This window comes from Arvicanthis niloticus, chromosome 4 (assembly GCF_011762505.2).
Source record: "Arvicanthis niloticus isolate mArvNil1 chromosome 4, mArvNil1.pat.X, whole genome shotgun sequence".
Lineage (NCBI taxonomy): Eukaryota > Metazoa > Chordata > Mammalia > Rodentia > Muridae > Arvicanthis > Arvicanthis niloticus.
The window spans coordinates 72,644,761-72,662,751 of record NC_047661.1 but is presented as its reverse complement, the minus strand read 5'-3'; the positions used below and the strand labels follow the sequence as shown (position 1 = coordinate 72,662,751).

The 17,991-nt window shown below is 43.5% G+C and overlaps 1 protein-coding gene across 3 annotated transcripts; it reads left to right on the top strand.

Annotated features, from left to right (window-relative positions):
- The first annotated feature begins 4,998 nt into the window (after positions 1–4,998).
- LOC143442044 (uncharacterized) lies at positions 4,999–12,951 on the top strand. 3 transcript variants are annotated; one of them, XM_076932843.1, is made up of 3 exons: positions 4,999–8,229; positions 8,317–8,420; positions 11,771–12,951. In XM_076932843.1, exon 1 carries the CDS (start codon positions 5,551–5,553, stop codon positions 7,117–7,119), a length of 1,569 nt encoding a protein of 522 aa, XP_076788958.1. In that variant the 5' UTR covers positions 4,999–5,550; the 3' UTR covers positions 7,120–8,229; positions 8,317–8,420; positions 11,771–12,951. The 3 variants fall into 3 exon arrangements, with proteins under 3 accessions (XP_076788958.1, XP_076788956.1, XP_076788957.1); XM_076932841.1 differs by having other exon boundaries at positions 4,999–8,420; XM_076932842.1 differs by lacking the exon at positions 11,771–12,951 and having other exon boundaries at positions 8,317–11,338.
- The last annotated feature ends 5,040 nt before the right edge of the window (positions 12,952–17,991 follow it).

The following is a 17,991-nucleotide window of genomic DNA, read 5'->3' as shown; positions in this document are numbered from 1 at the left end:
AATTTGATTGGACAGAAGGTTTAACAAGATTCACTCCTCCTTCGCAGCCCCTCCCAGGAGTGGAGTTACCATGACAACAAGAGGCTAGGGCTATCCACCACAAACACATAAAATATTTTTGCATGACTTCAACCACCAACATATCTCTTACAGGAGGAGTAGAATCCCTCCACTTTGGTCTACTCTTCTGAGTTGTCATACAGCATGATGATGGAGGTCTCATTTGCCAAAAATAAATTCCAAGAAGAAAGACAGGGTGTTTCTAATACTTTTGGACAGAGAGGGGTCTGTAGAAACATCCACAGCTTAGCTTTGCTGATTGGACTACACATGACTATTCTGAAAATAAACATCTCTGGAAACCACAGACTAATTTCAAAAGTTTATTTCTATTATATTTTATTAGGTTAAGGTTTTGTCTACAGAGCTGTTTGTGGCCCAGGAGACCAGAGGAGGGTCCTCAGATGCTCTGGATCACCAGTTACAGATGGTTGAAAACTTTCCTGTGTGTGCTGGAAACTGAACAAGAGTTCTCTGAGAGAGCAGTAATTGCTTTTGCAGCTGAGTTCTGAGTCCTTAAACAGAAAGTCTTCATTGTCCTTTTCTTCTGTGATAAGTAAACATTCAGGTTTGTTTCTTATCCTCTGGGCCCAGGTCATCTCTTCTACTCAGTTCAATACAGACATGTTTCTCTGAAGAAACTCTGTTGGGCTGTGCTTAGGGCCAGCACATATATTGAATCCTGGTTTCCTAGACACCAGACAAAAATCAAACAAGAACATCAACAGGGTAGATGTCAGGAAGAGAGTCCCAGACTCCAGTGTTGCTTTCCATCCACCCATCATTTGAACATATTACAGGTGTTGTTAATCCTGAGCCACTATGCTGCCTTTTCCCAATTCACTGTAAATGTGCCAGCAATATTGCACTCTAACCAGAATTCATTGGCAACAACACTAGTTGTTACTGTTGGAAGACAGGTGTAGGTCATAGCTAACAAGCCCTCTCACTTTAGGCATTTGTGTGAAGGCTGCAAGAAAGAACACTGCAGAAATCATGAAGTGGAATGCTTCAGCCATGAAGTAGGAATAAGACTCCACCATTGATTTCTACCTCAAAGTCTCAGATGTGAGAAGCATGAAGTGCAGTGAAACTTTATAGCCTGAGTCTTCAGCTGCTCTGTGCAGTGGAGGTCAGCCAGGATGAGAATGTGTGCAGCATTCTCCACAGAGAGGTTCCTGCAGAGTGCATCCTCACACATGACCTTCAAAGCCCTCTAAGCCATACCTGTCAGCAGCTGCCAGCACACCAGTGGCCAGAAAGTGGCTGTGGAAGTGTGATGCCTTCCTGGGTAGATGAAGCCCTCATCTCCTTGAAGACTTAGGGATCCAGGTCATAGATCTCAATGTGGTTCATTAGTGCTCTCTTTCATTTCATGTTCAAACATGGCTCTGAAAACTGGAGAGCAAGCTGCTAGGATGGCCTTGTGAGCCCTAAATTCATGGCCACCTACCAACAGGCAGCAGTCTGTGAACAGGGAATTCTCCCACAGGTCCCCTAGGTCATGTGTCAACACATGCCTTGGATCCTGGATTGCAGGTGTCATGTTCTATCCAGGAATGCTGAAGAAGGCTTCTACTATGTTCACCTTGCAGCAGAGGATGAGCTGGTCTTCAGGGAGAAGCCAATAGGGATGAGAGAGGAGAAAATCTCAAAGGATGAACTTTTTAACTCCCCAGTGTTGGTTTTTCTGAAAGCTTACCACAGTGGGTCTCTTCATACTCTGATATTTCTCTCCTTTGGCATTTATTATCCACAACTAGAACTTTGCCCAAACTGGGATCTCGGGACAGCTGAGCAACACCAGGTAAACTGACAGGTAATCTTTTCTTTCTTTGTCACCCCTGTTTGGAAGTACTCTCAAACACCATGCTACTTTGTCTTTGTACTCTATTGAGAACACTGGGCTTGTAATCCTTTTCTAAATTCCCTCCATGCAAAATGAAAAGTTAATAATGGTCCACTCGTAGCAGAATTTCTGAACAGTGATATGGGCATAGCCCCAGGTTGTGTCTTCCAAATCCCCTGACATTTCTGCTGGAGTTATTTTTGAGGTTAAATTTGATCTGAGAAGAAGTAGAAGTTACTTACACTTCACCCTGTAGGATACAATTATAGATACTCCTTAGATTTTAGTTTCAGTTTCTCCTAAACAGGCCATTCTATGGTGCTGTTTTCTATGCAATTTTTGCTCTAGGCTTCAATATTTGTTTTACAGGAAACAATACAGACCCATAGTCACTGTAAGTCGGTCTCTCTCTCTCTCTCTCTCTCTCTCTCTCTCTCTCTCTCTCTGTGTGTGTGTGTGTGTGTGTATACCTCCCTCCCTCCCTTCTTCCCAACAATAGAAGAGTTTGGAAAATTTTGTACATTCTCATTTCAGGTGTGTGTTGGGAACCAACTTCTAGCAGAAAGTGGCTATCATCTTTGCAGCCATCTGAAGCCATATACCCTGACAAGAAACTTGTTTTTCAACAGCCTACCACAGCTGAGCACATGCTGAAAAATATCTTGTTTTTCCCACATATCTTCTTTTGCTGTTTAGTGCCCCCAGCTGCAAGGCTCACTTGCTATCCACACTATACATGCCTGTAAGATGCACACAGTATCCACACCTGCAAGTTGCACGTGGTATCCATGCCTACGAGACACGTGGCAAACGCATATAAATACCCAGATTTCCTTTCAATATATGAGATTGATCAGAACCTCTGTCTTGTCTCCATTCTTGGAATCTCTTCCCCTTCATCCCCACTGTCTCTCTTGCTAGACCCTGACCCAAGGACTGGAGCAGCACCTCAGGCTGGGACAGGTGTGTTGTATTAGTCAGGGTACTTTGGAAAATGTGCACAATCAATTTCTCTACATAAAGAGAAAGGGGGTGTATGAGAAAAACCTGTAGGGTGAGATCCAGCTAATATAACAATAGCTAAAGCTTGAAATTAGACCACAATGTTTGATGAACCAAGGATTCTTCACTATATACAGGGTTTCTGAAGAAGTAGGTTCTAATGCCAAGGAGAAGTGGACTTGCTACTAAGATGAGAGCAAACAGGAAAACACACAAAGCTTCCTTCTTCTATGTTCTTATATAGACCACCAGCAGAAGGTGTGGCCAAGGGTGTGTCTTCTAGTCTCAAGATCTGGATTAAAGGTGTGTGTTTTCCTGCCTCAAGACTCTGATTAAAGGTATGTGTTTTTCTACTCAAAGAGTCTGTATTTGAACTGGATCTATCTACTTCAACTTAATAAAAATAATTTTAAAAGGCATGCTCTCCAGTCTTGTATATTACTTAAGTCCACAGGTAGTCCAGACAGGAAGAATAGCCATCACCAGTGTACTTTGCTTACTGGAGTCAATCTTCCATAAATGAAGGGATCATGTCAATCTCTGAACAGCTATTATTTACCCATCTGCTGGTCTTACATGGATTCCTGACATAAACATGATCAGGGAAGCTATATTTTCCTTAACTTGTCAGAAGTCTGAGGGTTCACAAAATGTAAGGCATGTGGAAGAACTCCTATATGGTGGGCAGGAAGCAGAGCCCCAACCCTCTGAAGATAGCTTTCTTCTTTTCTAGTGTGTTACACAGATCTCACCTACAGACCTTGTGATGACCCCTTCCAATTTGGTTTATGGTCTTGTACTTCCCCTCAGGAAATTCTCCTTAGACTTTTCATAGTCACTTAAGGAATATCCTAAATGGTTCTCAATTCAATCACTTTAATTGGAAGGATTCAGCTTATCAATATCTCACAATCTGCATCCTCCACTGGTGAGTTCTGTCCTCTTGGAACTTGGACTTGGAACTGCCATACTTTTTCTGCCTTTCCTAAAAGGGAGAGATTTTGTTGTTTTCTAAGGGCTGCAGCATATATTCAAGAGATATCAAACATTAGGGTCTATTAATACTGCCCTTATGTAAAATGAGGTGAAAACTCTGCCTACACCTCTCACGTCTCCAGTTCTTCAAGTCTTAGACAAACAATTTAAAGGACACAGAAATAACTGCAGTGATTCAATCAGCTCAGCTGCCGGGAGCCAAACCCAGGAAATTACCTGCTGTTTTAGAAAGTCTAGTCAGTACAAGGTTAAGAAAGGACATTCATAGGTCTCAGGTTTCAGGTCCCAGGAACCTAAAGAACTTCTGGCATTTTTTTGGAGAAGATTATGACAGTGGGATGGTCTAGGGTGATAAGATTATGACAGTGGGAAGGTCTTAGACAGTAAGGATTCCATAGTAAGATAGCCCTAAACAATGACCCTTGCCCTAACTTCCTGGTTTGCTTTGTCTTTATAACCTGCCCCCAAAATTAAAGTTTCAGAGATTGATCAGAACCCAGACTTGCTCTCATTCTTTGTGTCTCTTGTCCTTTGTGTTGGTATCAGCCTCCGAACCCAATGACATCACTTCTAGGCCACTCCCACTTCTAGGCGACCCCCACATCGTTGCTGAGGGAACAGCCCCACGCTCCCAGAATCCACCTGGCTCCCTCACCTTTACCTGGGAGATACTACATCACTGCCCATATAAAACAGGCAGTACACCGGACTCGCGCCCTCTTTAACCTCTTATCTCTCCCACCTATCTCTCCCCACCTTTGCCCTTTCCCTGAATAAACCTTCCCCCCTTGGAACCACGTGGTCTGGAGTAGTCTATTCTGTACTGGCAGCCGGGTTTTCCTCTCATCTTCCTTTCATTGGTGCATCGGCCAAGTTCGAATACTTCGGGACCGCTCCCCCTAACTGCGGACGCCGCTCGGCCCGCAGCCGCAGCCACCGCGCCGCCGCTTCAGCCGCCAACTCCCGCGGCACCGGAACGAGCCTGACAGGGCTGCTGCCGGCGCAGCCCAAGCCACTGCCCACTGCGTGCAAACCGCCCTGCACTCGCCACTGCTCTGAGCTGCCACCGACATCCCACCGCTGCTGCTAAGCTCCATCCCTGCTATCACGGACAGCATAAATTTCCGCCGCTGCTACAGATTAGCTAAGCCTGTGGCCCACCACGTGGCACTCCGCCAGGTGGCTTAGGCCCACAGACAGACCTCGTGGTACCACTCTCCTGATACCAGACTGCATATTTCTTCAAACACACACCGGCTTATTGGTAAGGAAATTCTAATTGGCTGGGAGGGACCCTAGCCGTCCAAATAAGGTCTGGCCAGCCTTTCTTGGTCGGAGAGGTGTTGCCATTTGTCTGCCTAGTCCCTAAGACTAGCCTCCTAGCCGAACCACTATTTAGGACATTGGCCACTGGGTGACTTCCCTCCCCTGGAAAGCAATTTACACCCTCCCTTCCAATTAGCTCTAGCAGCTGTGGAAAGCCTGGTACCAGGGTAAATTGCTTCCCGCAGAACTCCGGGAGTTTGTGCTAGCCCCCTGGGTAACCTCGTGATGACCTGGTTACCTAGGCTGTTGGCTGATTTCTTACCGCCTTTCTATCGGGACGCCGATACGTTAGCTCGGTAAACCCTCCCTGTCACCCAATGGGTACTACATTGTCTTCGGCCGCACCCTCAGACTCCCCACTGGGTTGTCTCCTTAAAAACCTCAGATCTCTAAAATTAACGCCTGCATTGAGGCCTTCCAAATTGATACATCTCTGCAATGAAGTTTGGATCCGGTATCCTCTAGATAATGGTTTAAAATGGCCACCTAATGGCACCCTAGATCCAATTATTTTAAAGGGTCTTCACACATACATACAGCAGTCTGGTAAATGGAAAGAAGTCCCCTATATCCAATCATTCATCTACCTCCGCTCTAATCCCTCCATGTGTTCTGCCTGTTCCACTCCCCAGGTCCTTTTAGCAATGGAACCTCCCCAACCCCCATTAGATAACGCAACACTCTTAGATCCAGCTGACGAACCACCCCCCTTCCGTCGCAGACCTGTTTCCATGCCGCCAAAAACCCATGATACCTCAGAGCCTACTAACTCAACCTCCTCAGACCCCTCCCTTCCCTCTGCACCAGCTGCAGGCCATGGTAATCGCCCTGTGTTGGCTCCAACCTTTACTCCTCCTATCATACTTTCTAGGGCCACAGCCAAACCTCCAATTTCTTCTCCTCCAGGGACACCTAAACCAGCATCTGTCCTTCCCCTGAGGGAAGTGGCAGGAGTAGACGGCCTTGTCAGAGTACATGTTCCTTTCTCACTAAGTGAACTCTCTCAAATAGAGAACAGATTGGGTTCCTATACCTCTAACTCCTCTGCCTTTATTAAAGAGTTCCAGTACATCACTCAGTCTTATAGCTTGACTTTTCATGATGTTCATATGATTCTCACTAACAATTTACTTCCTGATGAACGCAGGCGAGTTTGGGAAGAGGCAAAAACGCATGCAGATCAGATTCATCAGACAGACGGAACATATCCAATCAGATCTGAGGCGGTTCCTGACCAGGATTACAATTCCGCAGGTGGTATCTTAGCTAGAGATAGATTTATAACATGTCTTTTGGCAGGCCTAAGAAAGGCAGCCTTAAAGCCAGTAAACTTTGAAAAACTCCAAGAGGTTGTCCAGGACAAACAGGAAAACCCGTCCCAGTTTCTGGAGTGCCTTACAAAGGCTTTATTACAGTATACCAATCTGGACCCTGAAAATCCGGAAGGTAAGCAACTTCTGATGACCTACTTTTTTTCCCAGAGCTACCCCGACATAAAAGCTAAACTTAGGCGATTGGAGAGGGGGCCCCTAACTCCACAGGCAGAAGTCTTGGTGTTGGCCTTTAAGGTGTACCATGAGAGGGATGAGAAAGCCCGAAAACAAAAATACCATATGCTGGCAAAGGCTATCCGACCAGCCTCAGCCACTACCCCAGACTCCTGGTCCCTGAAGACTCAGGGACCACCTGGCCCCTGCCATAAATGTGGTCAACAAGGTCATTGGGCGAGGGCTTGCCCCAACCCTAGCAAACCAAGGGGACCGTGCCCCAGGTGCCATCAGAAGGGACATTGGGCTGTTGATTGCCCTCATGTTGCTCAGAACAGGGGGACATCACTCCCAGAAAACCCTTCAGCTGACCTTCTAGGATTGGCTATGGAGGACTGACTGGGCCCGAGCTCTCTCGACCCGACCACGCCTATCACTAGCAGGGAGCCTCGGGTAGATATTATGGTATGTGGAAAACCCATCTCTTTTCTCTTGGATACTGGGGCCACTTACTCGGTCCTGACGGAGTTTTGGGGACCCACCTCACCTTCGCGTTTTCCTATTGTCGGGGTAGGAGGACAACCTTACCTTCCTCACCAGACTCCCCCACTTAATTGCATTTTTAGGGGTGTACCTCTCACCCATTCCTTTTTGGTAGTGCCTACATGTCCTGTCCCCTTATTGGGAAGAGATATTTTAGCTAAGTTGGGAGCCTCTATTTCCTTTGCTCCCCCAATTCACCTAAACCCAAGCTCGCCAGCAGTTCCTCTGCTCCTTCTTCTAGCCAGTCAACCTACTAACACTAACATGTTATTTCCCTTAAAGCTTCTCAGGTGGACCCCCGAGTTTGGGACGTCCAGAACCCCTCTGTTGCTAAACACCATTCTCCTGTTGTCATCCAGTTACTGGACTCTACTAGGAAGAATGCTGTTTTTAAGGAACTTCCTGTTACAGGATTACCAGCCGCTGTCCACAGAGGAACCTGATACACGTATCTACCGAGTGGACCCCGATGGTGAAGGCCAGCTACTCCCCACAATAGACTACGCCCCTACACAGCAGGAAGTAGTTTAAGAGACACTCCGCCCCAACTCCCCATTTCACCATCGACTTCCCCTCCACTTTTCTTCTCTTCTTTATAATAAGAAAAAGGGAGGTATGTTGGTATCAGCCTCCGAACCCAGTGACATCACTTCTAGGCGACTCCCACTTCTAGGCGACCCCCACATCATTGCCGAGGGAACAGCCCCACGCTCCCAGAATCCACCTGGCTCCCTCACCTTTACCTGGGAGATACTACATCACTGCCCATATAAAACAGGCAGTACACCGGACTCGCACCCTCTTTAACCTCTTATCTCTCCCACCTATCTCTCCCCACCTTTGCCCTTTCCCTGAATAAACCTTCCCCCCTTGGAACCACGTGGTCTGGAGTAGTCTATTCTGTATGGCGGCCGGGTTTTCCTCTCATCTTCCTTTCACTTTCATTCGTTCGCCCCCTTCCCTAAGGTCTCGTCGAATCCCCGCGGGCTGGGGCACTTGGCGCCCGATGTGTGGTCTTGTGGGTCGGGGTCCAATCGAACATTGCTTCCACAGGGACGTCCCGAAAGCATAGGATCAACGCTTCTCCAGAGAGAAGAGAGAAGATCCGCATTGTGATCACCACAGAGTCACCCGCCTGTGAGATTGATCCAGTGAAGGTAAGAAAAAGCAACGCAATTATGGGACAAGGATTGAGCAAACATGATTTGTTCTTAAAGGGTCTCAAGGAGTCCCTCAAGGCACGAGGAGTAAGGGTTAAGAAAAAAGGATCTTAGAAAAGACAAATAGAATAGAGTTAGTTTAGAATAGTTAGTTAAGTTAGTTAGAATAGAGTTAGAATAGAGAGTTAGAATATAGATTTTTTTTTCCCTTTTCCCAAATAGAAAAGACAAATAGAATAGAGTTAGTTAGAATAGTGAGTTAGGTTAGTTAGAATAGAGCTAGAATAGAGAGTTAGAATAGAAGATAGAAATAGAGATAGAATAGAATTTTTTCCCTTTTCCCAAATAGAAAAGATTTCATTGGTGATATTTGTCGATGTTTCCCCAAGAGGAGACTATTGATGGAAAAAAAATGCTACACCTCCTAAGGAGATAAAAACATTAAACCTTGGAGATGAGGGAGAGAAAGGGCTAATGCAGTTGTCCACTCTCCGGCCGTGTTAACAAAAGAAAAGAAAAAGGCGATTTTAGAGCCCTCCTGAGAGCAGGAGAAAATCAGGAGACTGTCCTGCTTTTTCTCTGGCTCCTCTGGGAGAGACCCTCAGTACTGCTCTCTATGTCTATTTTTTGTCCTTGGTGCACCAATCTGTCCATGTCTGTCAGTTTATGTCTGTGTTTTTGTTTCGTTACTTGAATGTTGTTCCATGTTTCATGTTTAAAAGAAAATGGTTAAAACTTTATCTGCTGGTTGTTCAGCCCTTGATTTAGTTTTTAAGTAGCTTCAGAGAGAGAGAGAGAGAGAGAGAGAGAGAGAGAGAGAAAGAGAGAGAGAGAGAGAAGAAAAAGTAAAAATAAAAAGCAGTTTCAATTGGCCTTTGGAGATATAAAAGCTGCTCTTAAAGGGGCCAGCAAGTTTTTTTATGGCTTCTATGGTAAGGAGCTAATAGATGTTTCTCCTAGAAAAATCTGTGACTATGATTACTGGGTTCAGCAGGTGACAAGGTGCTTCTCTTGAAATTACAGCTAGAAAAAGCAAGAAAAATTTGTTTAGTCTAAATATATGTAAATATATGTACACTTCATTTTTGCTTCGGACTGCTTTTAAAAGTATAAAATGTTCTGCATGTCTTGGATATAGATTATTTGCCTATAAGTTATTGGGTATGATTAAAAATTTTTTTGCAACTTTGGTAACAGAAAGTTGGCTTAAAACTGGTAACTCAGGATTGGAGTCATTCAGAAACCAGATGTTTAAAGATAGGATTTAAAACAGTGTCTCTTTAAGAGGTATTAAAAGCTGCACTATCATGCATTCATACATAAGAACTGACAGCCAAACTTAGTAACATGAAAGTAATGTACTTAGTATTGATTTTAGAGAAAATAAATTGTTTATATTGTTAAAAATCGGTTTTGTTTCCCAAAATTATGGTTACACTCTTATATTGCAAAAGAAACTAAAAAATATAGTTAAACTGAGATCCCAGTGGGAGTTTTATCTAGAACACACACGGCTCTGATAAACCATTTTAGGAATTTGTAGATAGGCTGCTAAAAGGGCTGGTAGAAATTTTAGAGACCCCAGGCAGGAGTTGTTTTTTACACATTTGGCTTATGAGAATGCTAACTTTAGTCCAAGCTATGCTTTCACAGCACTGAGGTGATAAGGATTGTTCTAGGTATGAGGACATGGGTCATTTTCGGAAAGACTGTCCAAAAAATAGAGGCATAGACAGACAGCAGAAGTGCTGTCTGGAAGCAGGAGTGCCCCTGGAATTTGTCCTCAGTACAGGAAGGATAATCGTTGGGCCAGGCCTCAAGAAATAGGCCCGGATTAAGAACTCTCACACTTGAGTTAAGAGTTTGAATCTTTCAGTATATTGTTCATTGCATGGTATTTTATTAGTTGATCTCTCTGAAGGAGTTTTAATGCAAGCCTTTGTGCTCATACAACGAGCTTTAAATTTTTGGGGAGTGCTTGTTGCTCCAGAAAATATTCGAAGGCAGAAAATATTTACAGACAGCCCACCTAATGGGAAGACTATATATATAATTGGATCACATGTTCATTTTCTTAAGTTTCCCCCTGCTTCAGCACAAATAATTGAATTATGTGCTGTAGCCACTGTTTGAAATGTTGAAAAATCAAGCTTTCAATTTGTATACTCATAGCCAGTATATTATAGCTCATGGTTTATAATTGCTTAAAATTGTTCATTTTTAAGATATTGCTAATTCTCAAATTTTATAAATACAGCTTAATTTAAGAAACATGTACTTTTTCTTATCTTTATAAGACATTTAAGAGCTCATGTTGGATTGCCTAGACCCCACGGCAATGCCACAGCAGATTTGTATACCAGGCAGATTATAAGCCTCACAGTAACAATTGGCCAAACAATCTTATTCTTTATATCATCAAAATAGTAATACCTTGAGACAATAATTTGATATTTCTAGAGAGTGTGCAAGTCAAATTGCAAAAACTTGTTCTCTGTGTCCTTAATTTTTTGATAATGGTGTTAATCCTGGAGGACTTATACATAATCAATTATAGCAAGTGGATGTTACCCATTTCTGATTTTGGAAAATTAAAACAGGTACATGTAAATTGACACCTTTTCAGGCTTTCTAGTTGCAACTGCTTTAAGAGGAGAAGCAACTAAAAATGTAATTAGTTACTGCCTACATTATCTTTCTATGCTTGGTGTTCCATATCAGATTAAGAGAGAATATGGAACTGGTTATTGCAGTTGGACATTTGAGATGTTTTGTTGACAATTTAATATTACCCATATTACTGGGATTTTTTAAATTCTTCAAGGACAAGATATTGTGAAACAGGTATTGTAGAACTTTAAAATAATATCTTTATAACTCTCTGAGTGTGGAAGGAGCAGCTACTGTTGCTTCTGCCCTGGTTTTGCAAGAAACTAAAAAAAAACTGGCTTTTAAAAAAACCAAAGATTGGGAGTTATACCCCCAGAAGGGGTCTCCTAGAAATATTCTCCATCATGCCTTGTTGTTCTCAATTTTCTAAATCTGGACGCTCATGGCAAATCTGCTGCCGATCACCTCTGACACCTTAAGACTAATAAAAATTATGCCACAGTTATATGGAAGGACCTTTTTACCTTTAAATGGAACAGCCTAGATTCAGTTCCCACATGGGGCCGAGGATCGATATGTCTGTTTGATATCAAAAAAGTCGAAGCTAGATGGCTGCCAGAAAGATTGGCAAAACAGATACCTCCACAAAGCCAGACCCAACTGTAGATAAAATGGATAACAATTGAAATCCAGGGAAGAGAAATCTCCCTGAGAATTCCCTTCTTTTTCCTTTCCAGATAAAAATGAGCCACCCATGGTATCCTCTGTTGGAAGTTCTGATCCTGATGCAGGCCTCGGGACTTGTACTACTCAGAACCCTGACTGGCCATTGACAAGGACAGCGAACAGCTGGAGATTGGCATCAGAGAAAAATCTCTCATCTGCTTTTCCTTCAGCAAGAGGGGCTCTGTGCCACCCCCCAAGGAGGAATGCTGTTTTTATACTGACTAAACTGGGGTAGTTAGAGATAGTGTGGTCAAGATCAGAAAGAGATTAGAATGTCAGAAGAAACAGTGAGAACAAGAAAAACTAGTTTTCTGCCTCTCCTTGGCTTACTACCCTTCTCCCTTCCATCCTGGGCCCTGTGATCAGTCCCTTTCGCCTTTCGGCTTTCCACCCGTGGGCCTTTAACAGACTCACTGGCTTTATAAAACAACAAATTGACTCCTTGGCATCTAAACCCCTACAAGTGCATTATCATAGACTTGATTCGGCTGATAGAGGCTTGGCTGAGCCTTGCGTTGACACATCTCCTTTAGGAGCTGCATAGAACTCAGATCTGTGCACTTTGGTTCGGCATGGCACGGACACAACGTGGGTACCTGCAAGGGGTGCATGACGAGGTACCGCAGGGGGAGGACCCAAATTGTCCGCTTCTGAGTCCCCTGAAAAGCAAACCTGATTGCATAGAGGTTGGTGTTGATTTCTTGTGTCTCAAAGGAGCCGACTAAGACCCTCAATATCCTACATGGTCCATGAGACAAATAACCCTCTCCTCCCCAAAAAGACACCATTACAAATGATACTGGGAGGATCAGGTCAATGCTTTCCCCCTTTGGTCAATGCCCAATTATCTGCCAATGATATTTCTTAATGTCCGAATGTGCCTGCCAGCCTCGCTTAAAATTGTTAAAAGGGAGCAGATGCCAGGAGCCAAACCCAGGAAATTACCTGCTGTTTTAGAAAGTCTAGTCAGTACAAGGTTAAGAAAGGACATTCATAGGTCTCAGGTCCCAGGAACCCAAAGAACGTCTGGCATTTCCTTGGAGAAGATTATGACAGTGGGATGCTCTAGGGTGATAAGATTATGACAGTGGGAAAGTCTTAGACAGTAAGGATTCCATAGTAAGATAGCCCTAAGCAATGACCCTCGCCCTAACTTCCCGGTTTGCTGTGTCTTTATAACCTGCCCCCAAAATTAAAGTTTCAGAGATTGATCAGAACCCAGACTTGCTCTCATTCTTTGTGTCTCTTGTCCTTTCATTCGTTCGCCCCCTTCCCTAAGGTCTCCTCGAATCCCCGCGGGCCGGGGCACTCAGCCACTCCCTGGTTCCTGTGTGTCTGACTCCTATGCTGATGATCCCTCAGGATAAATCAATTAATTGGCTTTGAGTTTTGATCTCTCCAGTAGACTTATTCCTAGTATTCACATCAGCGACTCTTCATCAAGTTCTTTTTTTAACACTTAACACTTTAATTCCTCTTTGCTTCAGCACAGATAAAAATGTCACATCTATAACCAGATTATCATACATTTGCTTTTTTATTGGATATTATATTTATATGCCAGATTTAGTCCCTTACCCCATTTCCACCACCACCCAGGAACCTCCTATCCCATTCCCCCTCCTCCTGCTTCTATGAGGATGTGCCCACACCTACCCCCACCACTGCCAACTCCCCATCTTTGAATTCTCCCCCACACTCCATATTCAGCCTTCATGGGACCAAGGATCTCCTCCTCTTCTACCTATGCCCGACAAGGCCATCCTCTCCTACATATACAGATGGAGTCATGGGTCCCTATGTGCTCCCAGGCTGGTGGTTTAGACCCTGGGGAGCTCTGGTTGGTTGGTATTGTTGTTCTCCTCCTGGGCCACCAACCATTTCAGCTCCTTCAGTCTTTTCTCTAACTTCTCCATTGGGAAACTTTTGAGCAAATCAGTGGTTAGCTGTGAACATCTGGCTCTGGGTATGTCAGACTCTGGCAGACCTCTAAGGAGACAGGTATATCAGGCTCTTGTCAGCATGCACTTCCTGACATCCACATCAGCATCTACCTTTGATGACTACACATGGATAAATACCCAGGTGGAATGGTCTCTAGATGGCCCCTCCTTCAGTTTCTGTCCCACACTTTGTCTCCATATTTGCTCCCTTGAGTATTTTGTTACTCTTTCTAAATAGGACCAAGGCATCCACACTAGGTCTTCTTTCTTCATGAATTTCATGTGGTCTGTGAGTTGAATCTTGGCTATTTCAAGCTTTTGGGCTAATATCTGATTATCAGTGAGTAAACACCATGTGTGTGTTTTTTTGTGTGTGTGATTGGGTTTCCTCACTCAGAATGATATTTTCTAGTTCCATCCGTTTACCTAAGAATTTCTCAAATTCATTATATTTAATAGCCTAGTAATACTCCATTGTGTAAGTGTACCACCTAACTTTCAGCATGGTACAGCTGTAGCTGCAGGATTCTGCTTTCCCTGTTGGGAAACTGAAAGAGTACAGGACAGTAGTGCTGTCAGCAGGTTACAAGCACAAAGGTGGAGTCTTAGTAACTATGGGGTGCCCATATTTGAGGGCAGTGAGCTGTGTAGTACCTTGGAACTTGCACAGACTCTACTCTAGAGATTGCTTGATGAGCAACAGGTGTAGTACCATAAAAGGAAAGCATGGTTTCTGGTCGAGCACAAAATAGCCAGAAAGTCAGCAGGGTTCCCTGCAAGGAACAACATACATTTCACCACACTCCCAGACTCCAGGCTCCTGATACAGGCTTCTGATATGAGGCCAAAGACCTCCCTAGAGTGGAGTCCTCTAGTCTTGTAGGACAATGCCCCTACTAGCCCCTCCACAGGTAGAGGGCATGACTACAGGCCACAGAGCCTCAAGATATCACAATGTAAGAATAAAATAATTCTCATTTTGCTTCTGTTTGGTTTATCTATATAAGTCTTGATTTTGTTTTAGCTACATGTGTTGGAACAAATAAAATTAATATCCCATTTAAAAATGTCTAGGCCAGCTGGACAATCATATGGGACCTTTAGACCCTGTGGAGACAACTGAGATGTGTGAGAAAATAAAAAGGCACAGCAAGTGAAGAAGTCTGATCAAGCTGGCAAAATTTTTATTACTCACACAGGTTATATACTCTAAAAAACAGGATATGGGGGTGGGTAGGAAAGGAAAGAGGGCTTTGCAGGTGCAGAAAGCTAGCTGTAGCTGTGGGGTCTAACTAAGTTATTCTCACAAGGCCTTTCTGTTACTAGGGATTCTAAAAATATCTATCTAGCAGGATGTTGGCTAAATCTAGAGATCAGGAGGAAGGGTTACTAAGGTGGGTTGCTATGAAGTCTTGTTTGAAGTTCTGAGAACTGACAAGAGAATCATGGAAGGGAAGCAGAAAGAAGAATAGTAGATAGGAGAGCCAAGGGTGAGTGTTTGCCAAGAGTAAGGCCTTGCCATTGCTTCACACAAAAACTTACATAGTAAAACTAACAAAGAAAGTAGTGACTTTCTGCAAAATAGGTTTGGATTTACCTTAACCTGGCTAGTCCCCATTCATGGTCAGATTGGCCTAACTTCATCTTTGATGCCTACCACAAGAGAGTTGTTCTTTCTTACCTGGTGCTCACCTCTGACCTCCAGGTGAATTTTGAAATTGATATGAAATTGGAGAACACAGAGACTCAGGAGGAGAAGAGCAGGTATAGAGGTGTGAATATGTTTGGCCCACTGGAAGTGTCACCATTAGGGGGTGTGGCCTTATTGGAGGAATGATAGTCTTGGTAGAGGAAGTGTGTCCCTTCCCATGGTCCAAACATATTCAAACTACCACAGCAAGTGAAGAAAAGCAGACATCCCACCACTAAAACTGTTTCTAAGAAAGAATGAACTTCTGACCCTGGGAGGGAGAGAATGTCAGAACACTATCAAAAGAATGGCACATGGCAAGCAGTTCCTCAGGGAGTTGTGAGAGAGGCTCCAGACAAAAAGGCAGAGGACTTTTTTTTTTACCTCAAGTGCATTTTGTTCCCTAGATTGTTTTTCTTGTTTATTCTTCTTGGATGTCAGCTCATACCTATAGAACACAACCTGGTGAAAGGATATACTGAGTCCTGTTCTCAGTGTGCCCTGAATCTGCATATGATATTCTGCTTTGCTTTCATGTATTCACAGAATATCTACAGTATGTGCATGCCAATTATGTTTAAATTGGTCTAGTCTGTTGGGAGCCATCTTTTAGCAGAAAGCGGCTAGATGGACATTGCAGCCATCTCGAACCATATACCCTGACTAGAGACTTGTTTTTCAACAGCCTACAACAGCTGAGCAGATTCTGACAAACATCTTGCTTATCCCACATATATTGTTTTGCTGTTTAGTAACCCCAGCTGCAAGGTGCATGTGGTAAAGTGTCTTCAGCTGTGTTTCCCTGCTTGTGCTTATAAATACCCAAGATTTTCTTGCAAGGAAGTCAATAGAGTCAATGGGAGACAGTAAAGGAGACTTGACCATACACTCTGGTTTGTCTGCATTCTTTAAGTCTCTTCCCCTTCTTCCCCCACTCTCTCTCTCTTGCTAGACTCTGACCTTTGGACCGGAGCAGCAGAGAGGTCAGGAACATTTTGGCCCCCAAGCATGGGGCAGCTCAAGCTGGGACATTTTGGCACCAAGCATGGGGCAGAACGGTCTGCAACACTAGTCTTAGAAATTCTGGGAAAAGGCTGCTCTGTTAATATTTAGTATATGCATACCAGTGTTTATTTACATGTTTTCTGATCATATGTATCTGGATTCAAACAACCTTCCATAGATCATTCCTTTCCTTGTTACATTCATATATAACAGTACATTGAAGCTGAAATAAAGTTTTATACAGCATTAGATTGTAGTCCACTCCTTTCTTTAAGATCCTCATTTCCCAGGTCTCTCAGGCAGCTCTACATAGGCCATCAAAAGAAGATAAGGAAGAGGAATAATATCAGAGGAGAATGAAGAAACAGTCTCCCAGTATCTAAACTCAGAACCACAGTTCTGGCTCAAGAGAGAATGAATTCTTTCTCCTGCTTTTATTCAAAATAGATTCTTTTCTTGTGAGAACAAAATTTGAAAGCAGCATTGTAACAATAACAAAAATTCATGGTCAGCAAAGACCACCAACAATTTGTTAAATATAGTCATAATAAAGGGGCAGGGTGACCCAAATGAAAAGGCATGCTAGGATGTGCCCAGTCAAGTCCAGACAAGCCCAAGTGAGTAATGGGCCATCTAGTGTTTACTTTTCTCTCCCCCTTTTTGAGAAGTCCAAAGTTTCATGGTCAAAAGTATCTAGTCATCCTGCCAGCTCACACGTAGCTGCTTCTGCAAGTTGCTGATTTTTGAAATATCCAATCATATGTAAGCATGCCAAATTTTCCCACTCTCCCCAACCCCTACCCATAAATATCCCAAATTTCCTGGGTTGTGGGCCGGAACCTCTATCTCCTGCATGAGATATGTTCCGGCCCCAGGGCCCTTATCATTAAACCTCCTCTGCAATTGCATCAAGAAAGTCTCTCGTGTGTCCTTGGGGCGTACAGGTCCAGTCTTCGGTGAGGGTCCCCTTTTGGGGCTCTTTCATTCTCATATAATATGCCCTGATTACAGTTTCACCTCCCTCTATTCCTCCCCACCTCCCTTGCCCTCCAGTTGAGATCTGTACCCTATTTTAAAATTGAATTATTTGGGGTTTTGATAGCTAGGTTTTTAAGTTCTTTATATATTTTGGGTACTAGTTATCAATTGAATGTGAAGTTAAGAAAAATCTTTTCCCATTCTATAGGATCTCACTTTGTCTGAATGATGGTGTCCTTTGCCTAACAGAAGCTTTTCAGTTTCATGAGGTTCCATTTATTTTATTGTTGATCTTAGTGCCTGTACTATGGGTGTTCTGTTCAGAAATTATTCTCCTGTGACAATGAGTGCAAGATGACCTGCCCCCACTTCCTCTTCCATAAAGTTTAGTGTATCTGTTATTATCGTGAAGTCTTTGATTCACTTAGACTTAAGTTTTGTGCTGAGTGGTAAGTATGGATCTATTTGCATTCTTCTACATGAAACCATCCAGTCAGACTGTAAGATATTGAAAACTTATGAAACATATAGAAAGCTCTTATGATCCTTAGAGCTGAGCAAAAGAATGCAGGTTCACTAGTTCCAAGAATGTGGAACTAAATATAAGAGTTTAGGC

Bases quoted from the DNA above. Each gene is read 5' to 3' on its own strand.
- LOC143442044 (XM_076932843.1), top strand. From the start codon at position 5,551: ATGGGTACTACATTGTCTTCGGCCGCACCCTCAGACTCCCCACTGGGT.